At 54.2% G+C, this 24923-nt stretch overlaps 3 protein-coding genes across 7 annotated transcripts in view; 2 read left to right on the top strand and 1 right to left on the bottom strand.

Moving 5' to 3' along the window:
- Window positions 1-462: 462 nt before the first annotated feature.
- Window positions 463-17982, top strand: ZNF839 (zinc finger protein 839). 5 transcript variants are annotated; one of them, XR_008427313.2, is made up of 10 exons: window positions 465-843; window positions 4547-5344; window positions 5738-5923; window positions 7803-7895; window positions 8677-8826; window positions 10531-10671; window positions 10814-10943; window positions 11610-14174; window positions 16566-16691; window positions 17605-17982. XR_008427313.2 is itself a non-coding variant. In XM_053928250.2 (8 exons), the coding sequence occupies exons 1-8, from the start codon at window positions 556-558 to the stop codon at window positions 12470-12472; spliced, it is 2649 nt and encodes an 882-aa protein (XP_053784225.1). In that variant the 5' UTR covers window positions 465-555; the 3' UTR covers window positions 12473-15524. The 5 variants fall into 5 exon arrangements, 2 of the variants coding, with proteins under 2 accessions (XP_053784226.1, XP_053784225.1); XR_008427312.2 differs by lacking the exon at window positions 17605-17982 and having other exon boundaries at window positions 16566-17335; XR_008427314.2 differs by lacking the exon at window positions 17605-17982 and having other exon boundaries at window positions 11610-13629; window positions 16566-17335.
- On the bottom strand, window positions 16044-24501 carry CINP (cyclin dependent kinase 2 interacting protein). The gene is made up of 5 exons (XM_024568540.3): window positions 24365-24501; window positions 22410-22578; window positions 20386-20515; window positions 17330-17459; window positions 16044-16534 (listed from the first exon to the last, which is right to left on the bottom strand). Exons 1-5 carry the CDS (start codon window positions 24369-24371, stop codon window positions 16332-16334), a joined length of 639 nt encoding a protein of 212 aa, XP_024424308.2. The 5' UTR covers window positions 24372-24501; the 3' UTR covers window positions 16044-16331.
- TECPR2 (tectonin beta-propeller repeat containing 2) overlaps window positions 24455-24923 on the top strand; it is a 73371-nt gene continuing 72902 nt past the window's right edge. Inside the window, exon 1 of the mRNA XM_024568536.4 lies at window positions 24455-24623. The gene's annotated coding sequence lies outside the window, so the exon portion shown is untranslated. The remainder of the gene's footprint in view (window positions 24624-24923) is intronic.

The raw sequence follows: 24923 nt of genomic DNA on the forward strand, positions 1-24923 counted from the left end.
TTCATTCCCTGAGGTGCACTCTGTGCGGGGCTTGTGCGCCCAGTCTGGGTGAGTGGTTAGAGTGGGGTGGGTCGCCCTGAGAACAGTTTGGGGGTTGGGAGTACTTGTTAGACAAGCACATTTAGAATTCCTTCCCAGATCTATTAATTCAGGTCTGGAGGTGGGGACCAGGAATCCACAAGTCCAGACAGGATCCTCAGGGGACTCTGATGCACGTGCCCTTGAGAATATTTGGATAGTGTGATGTCAGGCCAGGGGCGCTGGCACCCTGAAGATCTCTCCGCAGGAGACCCTGGACAGCTCCTGGAGGAGGTGACCTCCGGAGGTTAAGTCCACGACAGGCGTCTCTTATCAGCCACGATTGGCTGATTGTGTCTTCGATAAAGCGGGAAGGGGCGTGACCACACCAGGCCCCACCCACCACCCACTCCGGCGGCGGCCGCCTTCCGAGGTTTCTTGGCTTGCCGGGCACTCGTAGCCGCCCCTCTTCCAGCTGACGCACATTGGAGCCGCCGTCACTCAGTAGCCACGGTTCGAATCCCTGAGTCGCCCGCCATGGCGGGCGCGGAGCCGGAGGCTGAGGGCGGCGGCGAGGGCGGCGGCGGTGGCGGCCGGGCTCCCCTCGCCCGGAGCGGCAGCGCCGTGCGCGTGGCCCCGCTGGGTCCCGAGCAGCTGCGGCGGGTCCTGGAGCAGGTGACGAAGGCGCAGCCGCCCGTCAAGCCGCCGCCGCCCTTCGTGCTGCAGGAGGCCGTGCGGCGGCTGCGGGACGCGGCCCAGCAGGCCGCCCTGCAGCGGGGCCCGGGCGCCGAGCCCCCGCGCCCGCCGGGCCTGCTGCCGCCTCAGGTGAGGCGCCGGGAGGGACTAGGGGAAGCTGAGGCCGGGGGTGGGGCGCGTCTCCGCGTCACCGCACTGCCCGGAGCTGCCGGGCCGGAGAGGCCGAAGGCGCCCGCCTTAAAGCTCAGTGTCCGCACATTAAGCCGTAGGTTCGGCCCCGCCCCGCCGCCCCGCCCAGCGTCCGCCGAGGCTTCAGCACGCCTCGCCCGCGGGGCCTGTGCTGGACCCCCGCGCGCCCTCTCTGCTCCACGGCCCCTCTCGCAGGCCTTTGTCATCCATTCTGCACGCATTGGGACGTAGTGTGTACACGCCCCACAAGGAGAGCACGGGACAGATTCGGGGAGTGGCGAGGGGCCGCTTTAGAGTGAGCCGTCCCTAGGCCTGACACCGGAGACCTGGCTGGATTAAAAGGAACCAGGTGCCAGGTGCTGCGACGCGGGACAGAATTAAGTACATGGTGGTGCTTGGCGCAGGACTCGGCACCCTGGGTTTGTAACTCAGAGCCCAGCACGGCGCCCGGACACGCTTTGTGTGTGAAATGTGCAGAAGCACTCGGTACACGACGAAACCCCATTTCCCAGTGGCGTCATCTCCAGGGACACACAGCTATTGGCTCCTGGGGAAGGTGGGACTGCAGCAGGGGCTCCCAAGCCCAGAGGGTCCAGTGCAGCCCCGGAGGCCCAAGATAGCTGTTATTCTGCCGAAATGCTTCTCAAAGCTGTGGCTTTGGGTAACAACCTCTTGGGCCTCTGGTTTCCTTGTTTGCAGGAGGGATGGTTCACTGGGTGCGTTTTCTGGGTCTTACTCTGCCGTGGAAACCAATGCCTCCCCATAAGCTGTGCACAGCAAGTCCTTGGGGTCAGAATGGGGACCGTGGCTGCTGTTTGCAGAGACGCTGCTCCGCGCCTGGCACTGTGCTGGGCCGCCTGGTTCTCAGCTTGCACGGAAGCATTTGCATCAGCGTTTTACGGCTGAGGAGCTTGGCCCAGGGTCCCCCAGGTGTGGCTGCACTCCAGGGCCTGTTGAATGTGGCCACCACTTTTTGGGTTTGGAGTGGCACCTCAGGAAAAAGTCCCAGAATGACATTTTCCGTCAAATGAAAGCAAAGTTCATTACAGTTAGGTGGCCCAATCGTTTTCTGTAGCTAATCTAATCAGGACGATCTAAGTTCAGCCTGAATTCACAGTAATGTGATGGGGCAGCCCATTCAGCTAATACTCGGTGAGCCCCAGCTGGGCCCTGGAGGCCTCGAAGGCAAACCAGCTTTGTACCTTGACCCCAAGGAGGTTGTAATCTAACCAGGGAGGTAAAACGGGCCTCAGGTAACTGCTGACCACGGAAAGCTAGAAACACTCGTAGAGGAAGGGAGAGGCTATTTCTGGCGGAGGCACAGGTGGCGTCAGAACTAGATTTGGAAGGGTGGGCGCCCTTTGAAAATGCCCAGCCGAGAGGCAGGGTTGGGGGGAGGGTGGGGGGTCAGAAGACAAAGGCCAAGTGGACACACACTCCCGAGGGTCAGAGTTGGCTCCTGGCCCGCCCCCCTGCCCCCGTTCCTGCCCCACAGAAGCATTGCTGCCTTCCTCTGACAGGCTGTGCCCTGTTCCTCCCTACGCCTAGAACGCCTCCACCCAGCAACAGTTCTGCTCAGCACCCTGGCCCCCGTGGAGGTCGCCTCTCCTGGGAAGCCTCTTGGGCCGTCCCTGTCTCCTGTGTCTCTCACTGCGCTTGGTGCACACGGTGGCATTGTTTCCCCGGCTGCGTTCCTTAGGGGACCTAGTCTGCCTTCAGAATCAGCAGCAGAGCTTTTGAACGTGCAGCTCTTGGGACAGGAGGTCTGATCCAGCTGGTCGGCAGGTGACTGGGGCAGGGCAGGGCAGGGAAACGACCCGCCTCCTCACAGGGGAGGCCGGGCTTTGCTCACGTTGTCGTGTTGGCGCCCAGAGAGGCCCAGTAAGTGTCCCCCGAATGAATCGAACGCACCACAAAGTGCCCTCTCAGACGCCCACCTGGTAAACTAGTGTCCACGGCAGATTAGATACTCAGGCCACGTGCCACTGTGACGGTCCTCAAACAGTAGGGTTTGGTGCACACACGCGGGGTGTGTGCATGTGTGTGCACACGCGTGTCAGCCTGGGTTTAATGGTCTTACCAGGCAATATCCTAAGAGCTCAGAAAAACATTTTAAGTAAGTGACAGTAAAATGAAACAAATGGGATTCTCAAAATGCAATGTAAATCTAATTGTCGTTTTTATTGGCCTCCATTGAGGAAGAGGTGGAGTCTAATGAGGGCCTGTCGGTGGCCCCAAATCAGGGGTTCTCGTCTGGGGACTCTGGCTATGTCTGGAGACGTGTCTGGCTGCCACGACGTGGAGGGTGCTACTGGCATCCCGTGGACAGAGGCAGGGCTGCTTCTCAATATCCTGCCGCTCGCAGGACGGCCCACACGACAGAGTCACTGGTCCCCAGTGCCGGCCGCGCGGGGCTGGCAAAGCCTGCCCAGGCCGACGAGGTTCTTCTCTCCTCTCCCCCCAGAGAGGGACGCTCGTTATATCTGCTCGGTGAGGGCAGGGACGCTGCTGGGCCTCCCCTGCCTTGAGCCTGGGACAGCTGTGTCCCTGACACCCAGACCGTTGCCTCGGGCATGTAGTCACTGCCCAGTAACGATCTGTGGATCGCAGCCCTCCCCTTCAGTGGGTGCCTTGCTGTTACGGACGGTGCTGCCCGGAGCCTCCTCGACGTGTATCTTTGTGCCTGTGCTAGGGTTTCTTACCGGATTCAGGAAGCGGAGGCCAAAAGCACGTGCATTTAGAATTTTGTTAGGTGCTTTAAAAAAAGCTTGTCGAAGATATTACAGCCCCACTCTTACGTATGTGCCCTGGAGAAACACATCCATGCATGAAGGTTCACAGCAGATGGTAGGGTACAGGGCTGGGGACCACCTTTCCGTGCGTGGGAGAGTGCTGTTGTCACACAGCAGGGAAAAGGAACCCCGAGAGCTCCACGCCTCAGCACGGATGCATTCCACAAGCAACAGAGCGAGTGAAAAGCCCCACCAAGTTGCAGGAGATGATATGCACTCATATAAAGTTTAAAAACATGTCGAGACCGAACTACGTATTTTTAGGGATGTCTACACATGTAATATAAAAAGTGCCTGAGGATGGTTAGCCGCACGTTCGGGTCGGGAGAAGGGAAGGGCTGAGGCGCTGGCTGGCGGTGTGGCAGGGCTCAAGGCGGGTGCGGGGGCCTTGTTCCTTGTGGCTGTTCTGGTTTCCAAAATTTCATTAAAAACTTTAAAAAATGAGCCTACATACTGAACTGAGTCCACTTTAGGGTACAGAACTCCAAGTAAATACACATGGGAAACTATAAGGAAGGCTGTTTCTCAGTAGGTCGTGAAGTCAGCTCAGTGGATTATGACTAGTACAGCAGGTGTAATTAGAGGCATGTATGCAGGAGTGGTAAGTGGTTTCATGAGCTTTTAATATTACATGTGCAAATGCTTCTGTCCTAACCTGTGGACGTGAAGGGAAATATATCTCTCTGGTCTGGTCAGAAAGGTTAGGAAACATCCCTATACAGAGTGCAGATACATAGACTTTCATATACATGAGATGCATTTTATAATGTAGGAAAACTTTCGATAGCGGATTTAAGATGAGGACAAAATTGCAGAGCCATTGATAAGCTAAACGCTCTTCTCTCTTTAAGCAACTGGAAGCCGTCGGTATCAAGGTAACACCTGGAGAAACAGAAGGTCAGGAGAGGCCGGTGCCCCAGCTGGCCGCCATCCAGCCAAGGACAGCCTGGCCGAGCCAGCTGCCCGGGCGGCATTGCAGCGTGTTGGGGCCCAGGGTCACCAGTCCTCAGCTGCTTGGGGCACGACTCCTCCTGAGCACCCAGCCACAGCTGCGTGTCCTGAGTAGCTCGCCACAGCCTCCCGTTCAGGCGCTCGCACAGAGGCCACTGCCCGCCCTCCGACCAGTCATGGCCCCCCCAGCTCTGAACGGCCCGGGTGCTACGCTGGCCCCTCGGTCCGCCTCTGACCCACTGGCAGTCACGCCTGTTTCATCCAGTTCATCAAATTTATTTATTTCCAACTTGCATACGAAACACACTGAGAAACTAAAAAAGTCTTTAAAGGTGAAAACACGTTCTGGGCGGATATCTCGACCTCCCAAGTATAAAGCCAAAGATTACAAATTCATAAAAATGGAGGATCTGGCCGACAGCCACCCGTCGGACTCGGACGACTATTCGGAACTGAGTGTGGAAGAAGAGGAGGAGCAGCGGGAGAAGCGGGCGCTCTTCGACCTGCCAAGCTGCTCCCTGCAGCCCAGAACCTTCACGTGTCAGAAGTGTGCAAAGTCCTATATAGGAAAGGGTGGCCTGGCCCGGCACTTCAAGCTCAACCCGGGCCACGGCCCACCGCCACCTGAGATGCTGGCATCTGGGAAGGCCGACGGGAGCGGGACCCAGGGCCTGCCGTCAGCACGGGGCTGCCTGCAGGTAACATTTCTGTTCGGTCACAGTGTTCTTGTCACTGCCTGTCACCCTTAAGTGAACCTTTATGGTGTTTGAGGGGGGTCAGGCAAAGGCTCAAGCAGAAGCCAGGTCATCGTGTGGGGGATCTGAGGCCCTACCCGTCAGCCCCTCTTCCAGGTAAGCGAGGTATGTCTTCTGTCTGGAGTAGTGGGTGTAGAGGGCGCGTTCGTGGGAACGTGGGGCCACTTCTTCAGTCCGGCCGGTTAGACTCCTCGCTGGTCACTCTTGGTTGACCTGACAGCAGGTCTTGGGAAAGGTTGGGATTGGGGACAGCGGGCCACAGGGTTGCTGCCTTGGGCACCAGCAATGACATGCTGGGCATGTCCTTCCTGTGTTGCGCCTTCCAACACCCTCCAGAATGGTCAGTCTGTAGAAGTTGCAGAGGCATCGGTGTCAGAACCAGCAGATGGAAGTTACTCAGCCCTTTTGGGAACAGAGAGACACCCAGGACCTACGCGGGGCTGCGCCGTGGCCCCCACAGAGCCCAGGGCAGCCGCCCTGCAGCGGAGCAGCGTGGCCAGGAGCAGTGCCAGCCTCCAGGAGGTACGTCGCCTTAGACTCTGCTCTTGAAACCTGTCTGGCGTGCTGTGTGGTAATTTGCTATTAGGCTTCTGAATTTAAAAGTAAAATACCCAGATGACTATACAGTTCACCTGGAATGTAACTCGCCGAAGTATGCAATAAATTCCAGGATAGTATCACCTGGAATAATTCAGGTTTACCTGTTTGCAATGACCAGAATGCCTTGCCTATAACGACAGCTGCTTGCCTTTGCAAGTTTTGGGAAAAGTATAACCTGTGTTTTCATGGAGGCTGTCCAGAAAACAACAGAAATGGGTTTTTTTCTTTCTTTCTTTTTCTTTTTTTGTAAAAAGTTTCTAGGTAGAAAAGCATGTTTCAGGTTTGAGCCCTGGAATCTCCATTCCAGCCCCTGGGTGTCCTGCATTAGTTGAACTGACTTGGGGAGGTGGGACACTAAACTCACTCGGGTTGCCCTTGGCCAGGGTGTTGTATTTGCCTGGCCATAGAGTGGCCATGGCGTTCCTGGGACACTCCATGAGGGTCTAGGGGGAGCTGTCAGCCAGGTGAGTTAGCTTCTCTGGGGTTGGGGAGACTTGTTAATGAGCCTGGGGATGACCAGTTTTAGCAGTAGGAGCTGATAAGCCACCCTCGGGAGTTGGGCCCGCTCTGCCGCAGCTCCACCGCTAGCCCCGTGCACGTTCCCGGCGCACCTCGGCTCACTGGTTCCATGGTCATTGTTATCTCGACCTGATGGATGAGGAGCCCGAAGCTCAAAGAGGCTAATAGCTTGCACACAGTCACCCTGTAGGTGGCAGATGCAGAATCTGAATCCAGGGTGTTGGGTGTCTCCACGTGACAGGCACCTGGAACCAGTGGGACCCATCTGGTCTGTATAGTGGTGACTCTCACGTGGCGGTCCTCCACACACCCCCCCCCCCCCCCCCCCGCACGAACTCACAGTGCCGCGTTCCGTACACGGAGAGCTGAGGACCGCTCTGACGGGACTGCTCGGGCTCAGAGCAGGGAACCCGTCAGAAAGGGGTGCACACTGACTGCCCATCATATGTCAGGCCCTGTCCTAGGTGTGGAGGGGACATGTGCACAAGACGGACACAGCCCCCACTCTAGGGGGAAGACAACAGCCACACCAATCAGGGAAAGCTGCCAGGCAGGCCTGAGCGGGGAGCCCCGGACAGAAGAGGTGCCCTGTCTGCTGTGGGCCACATGTGGCAAGGTGGCACCCACGTTCCGACCTCCCGCACCTCGGTCAGTGTTGGCAGCTAGTTGGTCATTCTCCTGTAAGGGCTTTTGCAGGTCATTCTGTTTCCTGACCACCTGCTGCTCTCTGAGCCCCCTGCGGCCCCTGCGGTCACTCCCCAGCCTCCCTGAGCCCCCATGTCCTCACTGAGCCTCCTGAGACTTTCCATCACTCAGCCCTGAGCACTGTGCCCTCCCTGCATTTCCCGATACCCACCCAGCCCTGCCATCACCTGTCACCTGTCACCTGGGTCCTCATCCTCTCCCACCTGCATTTGGCTCAGGTGTCCTGACTGGCCGCCTCGGAACTTGTTTGCATTTTTGTCTCTGGTGCTGGCTGGGAGCCCTGGAGAAGAGGGCAGGCTTGTCCCCAGCACCATGCCCTTGTCCAGAACCCAGTATCCACACATGCTCAGGGCTGCTGCGGGGGCATCAAACTCTCTGAGGCCAGGACCGATCACAGGACTGTGCTGATGGGTGGGCAAGGGGGCTGCTCAATACAGCAGGATGGTTATGGTGAGAGTCGCTTCACCACTGGGATTTGGGGGATGTTCTGTCTCCTGTGTTCTTTATTGCACCAACTTGTTGGCTACTGAGAGATGCTTGTGGGCTCTCAAAGATATCAAACGCTTTCTTCTGGTAGTTTCTCCACCAGTGTGACCGGCAGGATCTGATGGAATTGGCTCTGCCCCAGCTGGCGCAGGTTGTGAGCGTGTATGAATTTCTTTTGATGAAGGTGAGTCTTCTTCATGTTTCTAAACGAGTGAGGGCACAGGTGGCAAACACAAGGCCCACGGGCCGAATGCAGCCCTTGTTTTATTCAGCCCGGCACCTTGTTTCTACCTGGTGGCAGCGCCGAGCTCCCTGCCCCTAGTTAAAGAGTGGTTACATTTATCCAGTCCTAAAATTACATTCGGCCCTTTGAAGGCCACCGCAAGGCTGATGTGGCCCCCGGTGAATGTGAGTCTTGACACCCTACTTTAGGGGATGATCAGAAGTTATGTAGATTGAGCCAGGCCTTCTGGAATCTTTGCCCTCTGGGACAGAGCTGAGGTGAGGCTATTGGTCCTGCTGGATACCTGGGTGGGGCGTCTGCCTACATGGCCACGTCTTGGGCAGGCCCCTCCTGGACCCCCTTGTCTGCTTTAACTTTGTGTGGGAGGCAAACCAAAGGGGAGCAGCAAACCTTGGCTCTCACCCTCGCCGCCAGCCTCCTCCATACCGGGCTCTGCTTCCTGCTGAGCCCACTCTGATGAGGCAGCCTAGCACTTCCCACTTCCAGGCCTGGACCTCCAACCACCCCCCCCCCCCCCACCGGCCCATGAACATGCCTGTCCTCAGGCCCTTCTGCCAGGACACAGCAGGCTCTCACTGGGGCATGCAGGACACCCCTGCCTTTGCCAGGCCTAGGCTGAGGCCTGAGGAACCTGTATCCTTCCCTCCTTTAAATTTCTCTCTGTGTTTTCCGTGTCATTGCCTCAGGTTTAAACATTTTTGTCATCTTTATCTTCACTAAGGTTGAAAAGGATCATCCGGCAAAGCCTTTTTTCCCAGCCGTGTACAAGGAATTTGAAGAGTTGCATAAAATGGTTAAGAAAATGTATCAAGATTACCTCCATAGTTCCGGCCCATGTTCCCAGGAGCCCCTGGAAATAAACAGTAATGAGGTAACAGTCTCACGGGGGGACAGTTTCCTCGTAGAGCTCACAGAAGGAAGGGCATCCGTCGCAAAGGAGAATGTGTTTCTGTAGTGACATCTTCATTGCAGCTTCTTTTTAGCTCTTTTCCCATCAAGCACAGGTTTTTCTCTCCATATAGAGGTGATAAGTGCCTTTTTTTTTTTTTTTTTTTTTTTTTTTTTTTTTAAGAAAACTCAGAAATGCAGATAAGGTGAAAGAAAATTGATAACACCAGCCCTGGCTGGGTAGCTCAGGTGGTTAGTGTGCTGTCCCGATACACCAAGGTTGCGGGTTCAATGCCCGCATCAGGGCACTTGTAAGAATCAACCAAGGAATGCATCAGTAAGGGGAACGGCAAATCGATGTTTCTATCTGTCTCTCTCTCCCCCTCTCCCCCTGCTCCCCCCACCAAACATCAGTAAATAAGAATATTGACAGAACTGTAATCCTCCCCTCACTGGTGATCAGAGTTAATGCCGTGGTTGTTAGGGTTTTCTTCATTATGTAGGTTTTGGGGTATGGGTTACAGAGAGACCAACAATTATTGTTTCTGGTGGTTTTGACAAATTTTTCATTTCAATGTCATTGTCATCATCACATTTCTTTTATCTATATTGGGTCCTTGACAGGAACATGTTTTTATTTTTTTTTAAGATTTTATTTACTTTATTTTTAGACAGTGGGGAAGGGAGGGAAAAAGAGAGGGAGAGAAACATCAATTCAATGTGTGGTTGCCTCTCACGCACCCCCTACTGGGGACCTAGCCTGCAACCCAGGCTGTGCCCTGACTAGGAATTGAACCGGTGACCCTCTGGTGCTCAGTCCCCTGAGCCACACCACACCAGCCAAGGCAGAAACACATTTTTAAAAAGACACAGTTGACTTACCGTGCACCAGTCCTCTGCTGGGCGTAGCATGCACCACGCGGTCAGGTCATGCAGGGGCTCTCACTGGCCAGCACAGAGACTCGGGGCTGCACCCCCGCCGCCGTGCCTGTGAGCCTTCCATTGTCTCGGACAGTCCCCGCACAGTTTGCAAGGCAACCCTGTCAGCCTGGTAGACGCTGAACCTGCTGATCCCCAATCTCTTCTCTAGTCTGGCTCTGCCCTCGCTTCCCCGCCCCACCCCCACATGCTCTGTGTTCTCTCCATGAGGTCCATGCGTGAAAGCTGGCAGCTGTCACTCATGACCTTCACACCTGCTGCTGCACGCGTGGAATCTGATGGGATCCTCACCAACCCCCTTCACGGCCGCTGAGGTCTCAGATAGGCGGCTGCCGAGGTCACCCAGGCCCTGAGCAGAGAAGCTGGGCTCCAGCTTCCGACCCCAGCCTCCCACACCTGTGTCCTTCCCACCAGCTGGAAAAGGAGATCTGGTTCCAGAATAGGCAGGATTATTTTTCTGAAGGAGGCATAACAGGCCAGAAAGTGACGTTGGTATCAAAGTCGCATTATTAAGCTTCTGATGACACTGAAGAGAGTGTTTGACATTTTTTAGAAAACCGTTTTAGTGTCTTCTAAACTGCTGACCCAGAGCGTCCGGCCCTGGTCACGGCCTGTTTCTCTGTCAGCTCCTCCATCAAGCTTGGGGTGGGCCCTCATTTTCCTCAGTGTTCGGGCAGCGCCTCACTGGACAGAGGGACTCCACAGGTGTGCACACAGGCCGTTCGTCCTCACACCTCGTTCTCCCCAGGTCGCAGAGTCCCTGGGCATCACTGAAGGATTCCTGCGGAAGAGAGAGACTCACACAGATGGCGTCCCACACACGTGCAGCAGCCACGGGACGGACTGGGCAGGGCCCGAGGCAGCAGTTCCGAGGAAGAGGGAGAGCGAGGTGGGCGTGGTGCGCAGAGGTGCTGGGGCTCCTCGGGGTGCTGTGGTTTCACGTCTTGAACTCTCAGCCCTTCTCCAGGAGGAAGAGGTGTCGGTCTGCCTGCTTCCTGCTAGTCTCAGCTGTTTGGGTCTTGTCTTCCTAGAACGTAGAGGCGGGGCTGGCCTCAGCGAAAAGGACCAGGAGGGCAGCTCTGCCCAAGGAGCCCATCGCATCTTCTGCTGACAGCGGAGGCCAGCAGACGCCGGCGGGGGGTGCCCCAGCGGCCAGCCAGGGTAAAGTGCTTGTCGTGGTTGGTGCCCCTGTGGCCACGTCTAAGAGAGCCTTCTGGTTCCTCCAGACCTCGATCCCAGCTCCCCCCCCGTTTTAGAGCTGCCGTGTGGTGGAGGGTGGTGTGGGGCCTGAGAAGTTGGGCAGCACGAGAGCAGGACCAGGCCGCAGGGCGCACCGAGTCTGCGGTTGGCTTTCACAGACTCAGCTCTAAGCTGAGATTTAACCTGTGGAAACAAGGCACCTGCTGGCCTTCATTCCTGCACTAGCCAGGACCCGTCAATTAGCCTCTGAACAGATGGCATGCTGAGAATAACAGTAACTTTCTGGAAGCTTCTCGGGGCCACCTCCCTGGTGTGGAGGTCTCTGGTTTGAGGAGGAGGCATTCGCCGTTTTCGGACTATGACCCAGCTCTCTGGTGAGTGGGGCAGTGGGTTCGTTTGCAAGAACAGCGAAAACCCTGGCACCCGGCTCCCCTCGCCTCATGGGCCTGCATTTCCTCTCGCAGCTTTGTCTGCGCTGGGAAGCTCCCATTCCAAGTTGCAAGGAGAGTTTATGTGTTCCCTTTTTTTTGCGGTAAAATTAACTTGGACCAGCCTGTTTGGCTGGTGAGTGCAATGAACAGGCCGTAACCCAGCTCACACGTGACACCTGTTTCCCCCACTGTTTAGGGTTTGCCCCTCGAGTGAGTGGGAGCACCTGTCACCGTCCTGAAGAGGACCACAGGACGCTGGTTTCTGATCTCGACCCCAGCGCGTCCCAGGTGGGCTGGCAGCTGAAAGCACTTTCTGACTCTGCAGCCAGGAGCGGGTCTGCAGACCCCACCCTCTCGCACCAGGACGTCAGTGGGCCCGGTCTCTGCTCTCAGCTAGAACAGCCTGGGACTCCAGCCCTGGAGCAGGCGGTAGTGTTCCCCACAGAGAATGCTCAGGGACACTCTTCAGACCTAAACACTGTGGGCAGCCTGGGGAGCTGGGGACTCTGTAGCAGCTTGATGCCTGAGGGAGGAGTGGCATCCCTGCTGCCTGGTGGGTCTGGACACGCCGGGGCAGGAAAGCTCGGCCAGCACACCATCCTTGGGGAGGCCCTGCCTGCGGGGGCTGCGGCCCCTCCGCTGGGGGACGTCTTGTCTGTGCGTGTTGTGCCGGCGCATGGTGCCTGCACCGCTGAGCCTGAGCCCGGGCCTCTGCTCTCTACTGAAGGGGTTCTCAGAAACCATGCGGGGGACTCGGACCAGGTTCCCCACAGGACAGAGACACATGCTGACCAGAGAGGACTGGAGAGCACCGTGCCTGTGGGCGGAGCCGTGGTTTTGGAAATCACCGATGGGTGCCATGTGTTGTCTCAGGGACAGGAGCAGATATTTATTCAGACTTCTGACGGGCTCCTCCTGCCCCACCCAGGTTCCGTAGTGTCCGGGGAGGAGGACGTGGTCACCGAGGACGTGCTGACCGAGGTGGAGGGGCCTGTCCTGCAGACGTGCCCACCAGAAGGGGCTCCTCATGTAGCCGTGGAGGCAGCACCCACCCAGTGAGGCAGAGTCAGATTCGCAGTCCCAGGCGTGTGTTTATTTTACCCAAAGAGGGTCTGTTTCAAGCGATGCATATTTCTCCGATGTGCACATGGGCACAAACGAGCATTTACAAAGAGTGGTGCCTTCCTATCCCACAGTCTGCCTTTTCTCCGCCGTGGTTGTGGCCGCAGCTGCGGGTCACCAAGTGAGGAATTTCTCCTGTACGTCTGGCTCTCAGAAGCTGCTGGTGTGGCTGCTGTCCTACTACCCACTGTGACTCGACTGACCCCTGCTCTTGGTGTATGCTGCTTTTTCACCACACTTGGCCCATACTAGAAGCTTCTTCTGGGTTCAGTAAAAAAATTAATGAATAAGCTAGTTGTTCTGGGCAGCATTTTATCGAGAAGTAGGGAAGAAAGTTGTCTCTACTTGCATTTCACAAATGAGAAAATGAGGTGTAAAAGGTAGAGCTCCAGCCCTGTGATGACCCATCGGGCAGCTAACACAAGAAGCCGGATCAAATCTGACCGAGGTCCAGGCCTAGGCCTGTCGAATGCACATTTATGCCCGACTTACAGGATGTTACTCGACTGAATATCCCAGCAGGTCTTCACTTCACCATTGTGTATGTGCCGCTGTAAATGGGCGGCGAATTTCCCGATGGAGTAAAAACTACCCCCGCCGCGCTGTGCGTGGTTGACTGCAGGAGGCTCTGGCGACAGCAGCCACGGATTACCTGGACACATGCCCCAGGTCGGTGGGCACCAGCGGGACTGACAGCAGCTGCCAGGGCCTGTGCCTTCTCTGCCAGGGCAGCGTCCGCAGGGCCCCAAATACCGAGATGGACACTAGCCAGCGTCATCGTCGTCACCACATCACACTGACACATGTGACCTAATCACAAACCATGTGGAAATGTCCCCTTCTCACCACGAATTCTCTCTTGTATACAGAGTACTTACTACCTGAGGTACTGAGATTGAGCGCAGGAGCAGAGAGGCCTCGGGCAGCGACACCAGACGCACACCGCCCGAGGGACCGCCCAGGGTGGCTGCTGTGGGCCTTTGGGGCGGACCTGTGTTTTCAGCACTTACCATGGCACCCAGGCCGGGTTCAGCAGCTGCGCCCCATCAGGCTCCCGAGGCACCAGGTCCACCCACGTTCACCAAGTCATGGAGGTGCGGACTGCTGAACAGGAAGCGGGGGACAGTGGGAGTCAGTCTTCAGTGTCCTCTGAGGTTTAATTTAATGATTTTAGACAGAAACATCAATCTGTCATTCCACCTATCTATGATTCGTTGATTCTTGTGAGTGCCCTGGCCAGGGATCGAATCTGCAACCTTGGTGTAGCGGGACAACACTCCAACCAACCGAGCTGACCGGCCAGGGCTAAGGACCATATTTTTAAGACAAATTTTTATTTTCATCTCGGGAATAACATGCCCACAGTTTAAAACGTCCAGTGCTACCAAAGGGCCTCCATGAGCAGTGCCAGCCCCAACCTCAGCCCTCGGTTGCCTCTGACCGCAGCTGCCCTGCTGCTTTGATTTGCTCATTAGCCGTCGTCCGTGGATGAACCACTGACACATGGGGATGGTGCACACACCTTCCCCTCCTCATTCAGTCGTCTGTCCCACACGCTGGTGTTAAGTCAGGACTTACTTCGTACACTGGATGTAAATATGTTCACCGCTGAGCCTCCGTGTTATAAGGACATTTTCTTGTAAGCTTTTGTTTTTCCTAGAGATAATGGTCTTGGATTTTTTTTCGTTTGCTTTTCTTTTTCGCTATTTGATTTTTCTTTAAATTAACTTTTTAGAGAGGAGGAAGGGAGAAATCGAGGGAAACATCCGTGTAAGAGAAAAACATAGATCAGTCGCCTGTTGCACCCCCCATCTGGGGGCCTGTTCCACAACCTGGGCATGTGCCCTGACCGGGAATAGAACCAGCAACCCTTCAGTTTGCAGGCCAGTGCTCAATCCACTGAGCCACACCAGCTGAGACTGCTCTTTGGTTGTTATTTCTAACAAAATCACACATGCATATAGTTTAAAGTGTCAATTTTCTATGATTTATTTTTTTTGAAAAGAAAGCAGCCCTCCTTTTTCATCTATGACATGCAAATGCTGTGCACAGCTGAGCTCTGTGTGGTACATTGTGATTACTTTTCTCCTTAAAGATTTAATTAATTTTTAGAGAGGGGAAGGGAGGGAGAAAGAGAGGGAAACATGAATGTGTGGTTGCCTCTCGAGCGCCCCCTACTGGGGCCCTGGCCTGCAACCCAGGTGTGTGCCCTGACTGAGAATCGAACCAGCAACCCTTTGGTTCACAGGCTGGCACTCAATCCACTGAGCCACACCAGCCAGGGCCATTGTGATTACTTTTATGCTTTTGTATTTCCTGGAGTTTTATGTATATGATTTACATAGGTATGTTTTTAGTTTTAATTAAAGGTACTTTTCGTGAATTCATCCCCAAACCTTTCCCCAACCCCATTCTGTTTTGTTGGTACTTTTATATTCCTTCACTGCCTACTGGGCAAGATCTCTGGGCGCAGAGGAGAGAGAGCTGTGATTCAGCCACTGTGGTCAGAAGTCTGCTAGTGGTTCTCTCAGGACTTCGTGGCTTCTCCCGGGTAGAAACCGTTTTGCAGACTATTTCTAGAATTGTGCGGACCTTGGAACTCAGCAAATTGAATAACTGGAGATCTCTTCCGCTAACCTGGTGCCTCTATGCGAGACCTCTGGGAGAATCCACTGGGTAACATGTTCCTCACTCAGCTCTTTCAGTCCCGTTTGTCCTTCGCAGTATCGATCCTTTCCATTAACTCTCCTGGGCAACTTGGTGTCCGGGGGATGAGGCATCGAGAAACACGAAATGTCCTAGAAAGGCCTAGAAATCATAGAAATTGTCCAGTGTCTCCGCTGAAGAGCATTTGTCTCTGAGTGTCCCCCCCAAACATAAAACTGCTGATGGACCCGTGCCTCCGGGGGCCCTGCCCACCTGCCCCGGCTCAAACGCCAACCATGTGGTTTCCAGCCTGCAAGACATATGATGGGCAACTTTTATATGGATGGACTTTAGCAAATACTGCAAAGGCAGAGGCAAGAGAAATTCTAAAAATTGTTGCCTTTAAACGCTTTTGATAGGTCAGCTTGCACAGTGAGAGTGCCTGACTTCTTAAAATAACCCGTCAGGAACCAAGCCTCTCATTTGTGCCATATGTTCTTTCCTCCCCTGGGAAGCCCTTGTTTCTGGGGTGCTGGAACCTCAGTTTCACGAGGCTCCACCCCATATCCCACAGCGCAAAATTTCTTAGACTTCTGTTTCTGGGGAGCGTGGCAGAATTGACCCTCCCACCCCCGATGTTTGTCTGCAAATATTGCCAAACTGTAGGATTTATGCCAGGAGAGCCACACGGAAGAAACATCACTCGGTTGGTTGCAAACAGGCAACTTTTTTGTAGGGGGTGTTGTTTTCCATGATGCCATTGCTGCCCAGGTAACCCTACTGTATTTTAAACATCAGCTGTAATTACAAAACTAATAGAGCCTCAAAAATTCAAACAATACAGACAGGAACACTCCATTGCTCTGGTGAGGAACTCATTTATTTTGCACCGAGGTCCTCGTGGGTGACAGGTTCACAACGGAGACAAATGACACCGAGTGGCAGACAGCACGCAGCAGTTAACAAGTGTGTCTGGAGAGGCCACAGGGAGCTGGTGAAAGGGTCCCACCTGGAAGACCCCAGACGGTGGGCGGGTGGCCGTGCCAGAGCCTGGGCGTGGGTCCCACTTGCAGGACGGTCCGCGTGGGGGCTGCAGAAGCCAGTGGTGCAGGCGGCGCTTGGAACTCACGTGCGAAGCCATGGTGGGAGGTCACAGAGCTCGGTGCCCCGTTTCGAGCAGCATGCTTTCCAGAAGCAGCTTGCTGTCACTCCGTATGCAGGGCTGGTGCAGCCACAGGGACAGGTAGGTCAGGGTGAGGTCGTGGTCCGTGGTGTGTGCCAGCTCCCCCACAATGGTGCGCTTTAGGAGGAGCTCCTCCTGGTACATGGCCACGAGCCGGCGGGCAACCTCGCCTGTAATACGTGCGTCTCCCTTTAATGGCAGGAACAAGGAGGCGCCCTTGCCTGGGAAAGGCCGCCACTGGGACACACTCCTTGCTGCCCACCAGAATCAGCAACAGCACTGGGACTAAGGACTGACCGCTGGTGCCCATTAGCAGGACATAATGCGGTAAGTACCGTGAATGAAAAGTGACTGTGACCTTTCTCAACTACTAGAACCTGCAATGATTATAAATAGGAGGTTAACCTCAAACTGACAATATTTCAATACACATCAGGCTAGCTGACTTTACCCTTTCCTCCCTCATTTAAAAGTGAGATCTCACATCGATATCAAATAGCTTAGCCCTTCTTTTGAACTAATAAAGCTAAAAATGACACTGTCTCATAGAGGCTATTGAAGTAATGAATTCCATTTTCTAAGCAGTCTTCTTCCATGAGGTTCACTGAAGTTTTATTTTTTCATTAAAACAAAACACACCCCCGCCCCCCCCCCCAAAAAAAACCTTCAAAAAAAAGTGTCAAGATTTCTGTCTTTGCAGAAGCGGCAGACTTCCTTCTACACGTTGGTTTTAAAGGGCCAATCGTGGCAGCGTGCTTCATGGGTATCTAGTTACGTTTTTAACATTCTTTGGCGATTAGGTGACTAAAGCCAAGAATAAATGCTCTATTTAAGATGCCCCATCTCCATCCCTCCGCATGGATCCTCCTGAATTAAATTTCAAAGCCTGTCAGCTTCTTAGGTATAGGCTCTGTGATGCCACAGGCTCCCCGACCTGCCTGCAAACCCCCGCAGGAAGTACTTACAAAAGCGGACCGTGGGCCACGTGTGGAACAGGGGGGGCCGTTTGCTGTCCTCCCCATAGTGGTAATTTTCCAGTTCACAAATTCCCTTGGTAGTTGAAGAGAGCTTTTCCATTTTCACCTGTATTTTCGCCTGAAAAGATAATTTGGAATGTAATAATAAGATGTGAAATCTCCTCCAGTCTCAGATTCAATTATTCTAAGATTCCAAAGCTAGGAATTGTAAGTCTGTTGAGACCAAAAGTCCGGTAATTCAACACCATTAACTCCATGTACAGCAAATTTCCAGACAGACAGTTGCTATGATTAACCTGGATTACTCAGCAATAAACCCGATTTCCAGTCCTGGAACAGACGGAGCTCACTGAGAGTTCCCACAGGCACTGATTTCTTAGCACCAGAGATGAGGAGGAACTGACCACACGGCGGGCTTCTGCCGCTGTGGAAGGCAAGACGGGACAGTCATTAAATGAGCTCACTTCTGACTCTTACTGACTGCCTCTGAGTTTCCACTCTGAGGCCCGGTTTCCTTGTTTATCAAATGGTAACGATGAAAGGCAGCCCCACACACTTCAGGAAGGAGCTCAGGAAGGAGGCAACAAGAACTTGACATTGGCAGTGCCTTGGAGTAGCCAGCTAGGCTCCGCAAGAAGCCGATGCCCGATGCGGACACCATCCCCGCTGTCTCCCTCAGCAGGTCTGACAAAGTGCCTGCTGGCCCTATGGAAGGGTTTGTTAAATAAAGCAAATGGGTGCTTGGCTGTAAGAAAGAAGGAAATCTTACCATTGTGACAGTGTGGATGGACCTGGAGAATATGATGCTAAGTGAAATAAGCCAGTCAGAGAAAGACAAATGCCTTGTGATCTCACTCATATGTGGAATCTAGTGAACAAAATAAGCTCACAAACACAATAGGAACAGACTCATAGACACAGAGAACAGGACTGACAGCTGGAGGGGAGGGCGGCTGCGGGGCTGGGTGAAACAGCGAAGAAGGCAAGCCAGTAATAAAAACCTCTTTGACACAGACGACGGTGTGGTGCTCACCAGAGGGGTGGGGGGAGAGGGCAAAGGGGGATCATGTGGTGGAAGGAGCCTCGACCTGGGGTTGTGAACACAGAATACAGCGCACAGATGATGCATGATAGAGCTGTATGCCTGAAACCTGTATGATTTTACTAGCCAGTCACCCCAATACACTCGATGAATACACACACGCATACACACATACGTAAGACGGGCGAAGCCACCGAGAGTTCGGGCTTAGGTGGCACAGGTGTCAAAGACCACATTCCCGACGCCTAAGTATGGTCAACTTCATGAGCGCTTCACGTGCACGGGGCAATGAAAAAGATCTGTAAGTCGTCAAAGGCTTCATCCCTTGCACTTGGTCCTCCTGCCACCCTCCAATGACATCTGAAGCGGCTCACACTGAATTCAGCCAACATGAATTTTTAAAGAATGGCACTCCTTTCCCCGATCCTTTCAGGCTCAATATTTCCCTTCGCTCAACCCCAAGAGGCAGGACTCCCTTCCCGTCTGACAGCTGGGCAAGTGCCCAAGGTTGCTGAGCTCAGGAGGGACGAGGCCGGGACCCGAGACCTCGCTTTCTGACCCCAAGTCTTAACATCCAGTGCTTGCTCTCTCCACACTTGGCAGCAGCTCCCTGGCAAGCGCCCCCGTCTAAGAAAAGCTCCTGCAGGTCAGGACAGCAGGGGTCCTGCAGGCCTGACACTATTCCTTTCATATGTACTTGCCATAAGCAAACAAGTTATGGGAAGAAACTCCGTAAAAGTGTCCAGTCTTCAACAGCTTATTAACTGTGAACTTCAGTGGGTCACTCTGCCTTTCTTATGCCTACTGGTCCAGAGTCCAGAGCTCGCCCACTGGAGACACAGTGTGGATAGGGAGACAAAGCCAAGAAAGCAGGAATCACAAAGCCCACCCACGTTGTCCCCGCCTTCCTGGAGTGGGGCTGACAGATGACACTGCTCGCCTAGGGCCAGAGGGAAGGCAGAGTCCCCAAACAGGACAATTACAAAACCCTAATTGTTTAGAGGAGACAAACAGCCCCACCCACATCCAAATGGCCTGAGTCAGTGTTGCCTTTCAGTCTGAAATAAAAGGCTACATTACCGAGATGTCCTCAATGCACCGTTTATTTCCCCATTTTAGTCTTTCCGACACCATTCCGCATCTCACTAGTGACGTGGTATTTGGGAGGGTTAGTGTTGTTTCCTGAAAAACTCTTTTGAATCCTAAATCTAAGTCAGTGGTATCCTGAAGAAACGTAATTACAGTCAGCATATTCTGTTAAAAGAGGCGGGGAAGCATGTAAAGTATAGGAAACATCTCCATCAGCAAAGGTTGAAATATAAAGATTTTATGTTCACAGGTGAGCTGTAGTTATCACCTGTGAGTTCGAACACGCGCAAACCCTCATTCCTGTGCCCAGCGAAGAGGTGCCGTGTGTTGTCCCCGATTGTGGCCAGTGTGGCAGGCACTGAACGTCAGCCACCAGTTCATTAAGCAGCCACTTACCAGCCTGGGGCCCACTGGCCGGCCAGCCTGCAGCCTATTTTTGTATGACTGCGACCTAAGAACGGGTTCCACATTTTTAAGTGGTTGAAAAAAATCCAAAGAAGAATATCTGGTGACGTGTGAAAACTGTTCGAACTTCAGGGCCCATGAGGAAAGTTTTGCTGGAACGTAGCCCAGCCATTCGCCTCCGCCCTGGCTCTGGCCGCGTCTGCGACACTGAGCAGAACCGAGTGGCGACGAGACGCAGGGGGCATACAGAGCCTTAAACCAGTTACTGTGGGGCCCTGCAAGGGGGTGAGATTGCCCCAGACGACACATGGGACCGAAAGAACAAAGGTTTAGGACAGTGTCTTGGGGACACCAGGAGTTGCGGACCAGGCAGAGGAGGCTGAGGAGGGAGAAGCCCAAGTCCGAGCCAGAACGACCGCCTGGAGTTGAGCACGGCTGAGCAGGACGAGCCCAGAGGCGCCCGGGAGTCAGGGAGGTGGTGCACAGGGGCTGGGTCCTTGGGCCTCACCAAACTGTCTAAGGTGGCCCGCAGCTCCTCGCACAGAGCCTCGAGCTCCACGCTGTACTCCGGAAGCCTCCGCTCTGCACTTCCATCGCGGGCCGGGGTGCCGCTCTCTGGCTCTGCCTCATCTTTACTCCTGGACAAAGCAGAAGGGTGGGATCAAGTGGCGTTCTGTGAGCTCGCCTTGGCCGGTTAGGGTAAAACCGAGACAACTCAATATCCAGGGAACGTGTCAGACGTTTCCCAAACATGCCGTTTTGTGCCATTAAATGTTGACTCATTTACATATACAATGAATACATCCATCAGTTACTCAACTCTGCACTAGAATAAGCCAGTTATATTCAGCCCCAGGGCCTCCTCGGTGCGGGGTGTAGTGCCCGGCACAAAGATGGAAAGCCAGGAACGCACTCTGTAAACTGAAGGCTGGACCCACGGGGCAAGACAATAATCACGTGAAGGCACAGTGAACACTGGGGGGAAGAGCCCCGTGTTAAAATGGGGCAAATGTCAGAGCATCTCATGGGACAGGCTGAGCAGGACTCCACAGGAAAATGCAGCCGGGGCCCAAAGTGCCCCACGTGCTTGAGGACAATGGCGAGAGCCAGCGGACAGGCCAGGAATTCGTCTCCAGACTCTGGCCTAGAGACGCATAAGCTGGAGGGTATCTGTATAGAACTGTAACTTTGAGAAATATGATCTAACTGGAAGACAGCACTGGCTCCCATGCGTGAAGGGCTCAGTCCCCAAGAGTGAGCCTCTCAGGGGTCCAGGTTGTTCCCTGCCCGTCTGACTGCTGTAGTCAGAGGGTCCCACGACCCCCTGCTCGAGTTCGGTTAATTTGCTCGAGTGATTCATAGAACTCAGAACAGTTCACTTACTACATTACCGGTTATTGCAAAAGATACTAAAGAATATGAAAGAAGAGCCAGATGAAGAGGTACATGGGGCAAGGTCCGGGAAGGTCTTCTGTCCCTGTGGAGTTTGGGGACACCCTTCCAGCACATCAGGTGTTCTTGTTTACCAACCTGGAAGCTCTCCAAACCCCACAGGCATGGTGGATACAGCCACTGGCTGCTGCTGCTGGTGATTAGCTCAACCTCCAGCCTCTCTCACCTCCCACAGGGGTGGCCCTGAAAGATCCAGCCCCCTGTTGCTTGGTTGGTTCCCCTGGCAACCAGCCTGCATTCTCTGGGGCTTCCACAAGTCACCTTATTAATATAAACTCAGGCACGGTCAAAAGGGGCTTGTTACAAATAGAAGATACTTCTTTCACCTTTACCACTCCGAAGCTATTTCAGGAATGGGACTATTTGAGGACAAAAGACCAAACATTATAATGAAAGATTCTCCCATTGCTCTTATTAGGAAATTATAAGGGGTTTGGGAGCTGTGTGTCAGGAACAGGGAGGAAAACCAAAGAGATATTTCTTACTATAAATCACAATGTTGCAAAATAAGGCGCAACATCATGAAGACAAAGTCCCATTTACCAACCCGCCCCGACACTCACTCTTCCTAGAAGAGACCAAGGTCATGAGCTGAGCCTGAGTCCTTCCGATCTGTTTTTATAATTGTATGTATTATGTGTATTTAGATGAAACCAGGAACAGTATACAGGGTCCAGCAGGAGTAAGGTCTGCTTGAGTGTGGTGGTAGGGTAATAATATGGGTGTGATAATTTGTCATTTTAATTTGAACATGTCACCTAAGATGTGATATGGTATGCTTGAGTGTGATGTTGTTATGTTACAGAATTACATGCTTATGGTTTTGTAATAAAAGAGTGTGATTAAAAAAAGGGGCGTTATTTGTGCCAGACCCTGTACAGTGTAATTTTGTATTTAAATGTACATTTACACTTCATATTTGCATGTATCATTTTACCATTTGCTTTTCTGCTTAATGTAATTTAATTTGTCCATGTTGATGGAGACCACCCTTCCCCCACAAAACACTCCCACAAAACTTTTGCCCAAACATTAAGGATGAAGAGCTCGGAAGGGTGAAGGGGCTGTAGCTGTACTTACAATAAACTGATTTTCGTGTTAGCAATATTATTTGCAATAGCAAAGCCTGCATCATTGAGGGTTTCCCACTTCAGGATTAAATTATGCCAATCAGCTGCATTGTCCTTAATTTTTCTTGCACTGACAGATAAGACAGGCTTTCTGGGCGTTGCACTTCCAAGAGTCTTTGCTGGTGGGCAGTAAAAGAAACACAGTTGTTACAGAATTCATGGCCACAGCTGGAGGGCAAGGGCTCTGAGAACTCTCCACAGAAAAACAACCTGAGCGCTGTGTGGACTGGACAAATAAGTCACGTGGACACTAAGAAGTCTGGATGACCAGGAAAGTTCCTGGAACAAAAAAAAAACAGAAGTTTTTACATCTGAAGACTCGCTGGAGATGGCTGGATCCTTTCTCAGCTTAACGGGTCCGCACAGTTTTGCCTTAAGCACTTCAACTGCTTTCAAAGGCTGGAAATCAGGTGAAACTGTGACTTTCTGCTAAAACCTCCCAGCCCTGAGTCTGGGTACTCTCGTCACCTAGTGTCAGGCGCTCTGGTGTCAACCCCTCACCTGGAACCCCCGTAATCTACAGCTAAAATGAACTACTGGCAGCTCCCAAAGTGGAGTCAGCTGCAGACCTTCACACATGCAGTTCTTTCTGCTAGAAAGTTTTTTCCTTTCTTGGGCTAGTGCTGCCCACGCCCCAAGATGCACCCAGATCCCAGCTCCTGTGGGAAGACCACCCAAAGCCCACTCAGGCTGTTCGGGCTGTTCCAGCCCTCCTGTGCCCTCTCTCCTTCCCTACTCGGAACCCGTCAGAGGCTGCTCGTCACCCACAGGAGGACGTCCAAACTCCATGAGAGGCCCTGAAGGGGTGAGGCGCACACAGAGTCACACCGTTCTGAGTCTGGGCTCCGAAGACCATCCCGACTGGATCAGAATCCCAGCGCTGCCCTCGCCAGTGGTGTGACCTTGGGCACGCTAAGTAACCTCTCAGAGCCCCAACGTCCCCATCTGTAAAATGGGGACAAGACCTGTCTACTTCAAAGAGTCGACGTAAAGGTTAGGTAATACAGGAAAAGCTGCGAGGGCCTGGCATGTTGTAAGTGTCCAACACAGTATCTGTAGTCACGAGGACCTCTCCAATGCGTGGTTTTCCATCACCACCAAGCAATACACTCAGTTCTGACCGCATTACCTGGGGACAGCATCAGATCCCGCAGGTTAAGGGCTCATGTTCTGTGTTCCCTCTCATAGCCTCAGCACACAGTAGGTGTTGAATAAAATGTGTTGACTTAGAGAAACAGCTTGTACCACCCGTGCTCTATCATCCTCCAAGGGGTTCTCTCCCCCAGTAGGGGCTCCTTAAGGGCCAGGATCACATCTGATTCATCACCTGTCAGCCCCACCCCCAGCACACACTTAGGAACCAAAACCAGTTCTGACTCCAAGAATGTCACAGGCCAGTAGGAAAGACAAACCAGTGACAGAGGACAGAGCAGAGTGAGGCACAGGACGGTGGGTGGCTCCGTTATCTAGCCCTCCAGCCTCACTCCCCATCTGTTGACATCACCTTATGGGATCGCTGACGATCCCCGTCAAGCCCTCCGAGCACTTCGGGGTACACAGGGAGCACTCACCGAGTGACAGCTTTTCGTACAAGCGGAAAGGACTGTGCCCGGTAAGTCCAACCGAAGGCCGTTCAGGGAAAGTGCTCCGCTAATTCATAATGTCAAATACGATTTGAGCGTCAGGATCCGCTGACACTTCTTTTGAGTTCAACTCGTTCTACACACGGAAAAACTGAGGCTCGGCCTAACCGACCGGCTCCCGGGCCGACAGAAGGGCCCGCGCGGGGCCAGCGGGCTGGGCTGAAGCGACGCAGGGACCCCGTTCAAGCCGGAGGCCCCGGGCCTCCCGCCCAGTCCCCACTCCCGCCCTCCCCGCCCCGGGAAATTGGCCCCTCTCACGCACCTTCCATGCGGGCCGCTGATCTCCCCGGAAAGAGACCCGAGGCCCCACCCACGGCGCGCGGAATACGTCACTTCCGGCTCGCCCCTCCCGCCGCCACTTGTGGCTCTGCTGCTCTAGCCACGGGAGGAGCCGGCTGTCGCTCGGCGGGGCGGGCCTGGTGGCCCAGGGGACGAGCTCCCGGCAGCCCGCTAGGCCCGGAGTCCATCCCTTCTCCTCCGGCCCGGCGGGCCCGACGAGTCCTGAAGGGCTGTCGCCGGAGGTGAGTCCGGCGACGCGGCTGGCGTCGACTTCCCCGCCGCCGCCCCTCGTCTCAGCGACTCAGAGTCGCCCTGCCCGGTTCGCCCCCTTTCCCGCTCCCATCTCGCCCGTGCGGGTGGCCGAGGCTGAACGTCCGACCACGAAGCGCCCGCCTGGCCGACGCGGGCGACCCGCTGAGCGCGGCAGCTGTAGCCCTCCCTCCTCGGCCCCCGCCTGGCGCGCCTCGGCTCCCCAGCTCCCCGGCTCCTCCCACGGCGCGCCCCCCGCCTGGCCTCCGAGCGCCCTAGTCTCCGGACTGAGC

Source organism: Desmodus rotundus, chromosome 7 (genome assembly GCF_022682495.2).
Source record: "Desmodus rotundus isolate HL8 chromosome 7, HLdesRot8A.1, whole genome shotgun sequence".
Lineage (NCBI taxonomy): Eukaryota > Metazoa > Chordata > Mammalia > Chiroptera > Phyllostomidae > Desmodus > Desmodus rotundus.

Bases quoted from the DNA above. Each gene is read 5' to 3' on its own strand.
- ZNF839 (XM_053928250.2), top strand. From the start codon at position 556: ATGGCGGGCGCGGAGCCGGAGGCTGAGGGCGGCGGCGAGGGCGGCGGC. The intron at 5,345-5,737 runs GTAACATTTCTG...AACACCCTCCAG, and splicing joins CAGCACGGGGCTGCCTGCAG to AATGGTCAGTCTGTAGAAGT. The intron at 8,827-10,530 runs GTAACAGTCTCA...CGTTCTCCCCAG, and splicing joins TGGAAATAAACAGTAATGAG to GTCGCAGAGTCCCTGGGCAT.
- CINP (XM_024568540.3), bottom strand. The intron at 20,516-22,409 runs GTAAGTACAGCT...TGCTTTGTCCAG, and splicing joins AACACGAAAATCAGTTTATT to GAGTAAAGATGAGGCAGAGC. The intron at 17,460-20,385 runs GTGAGGCCCAAG...TTATCTTTTCAG, and splicing joins GGGCCACCTTAGACAGTTTG to GCGAAAATACAGGTGAAAAT.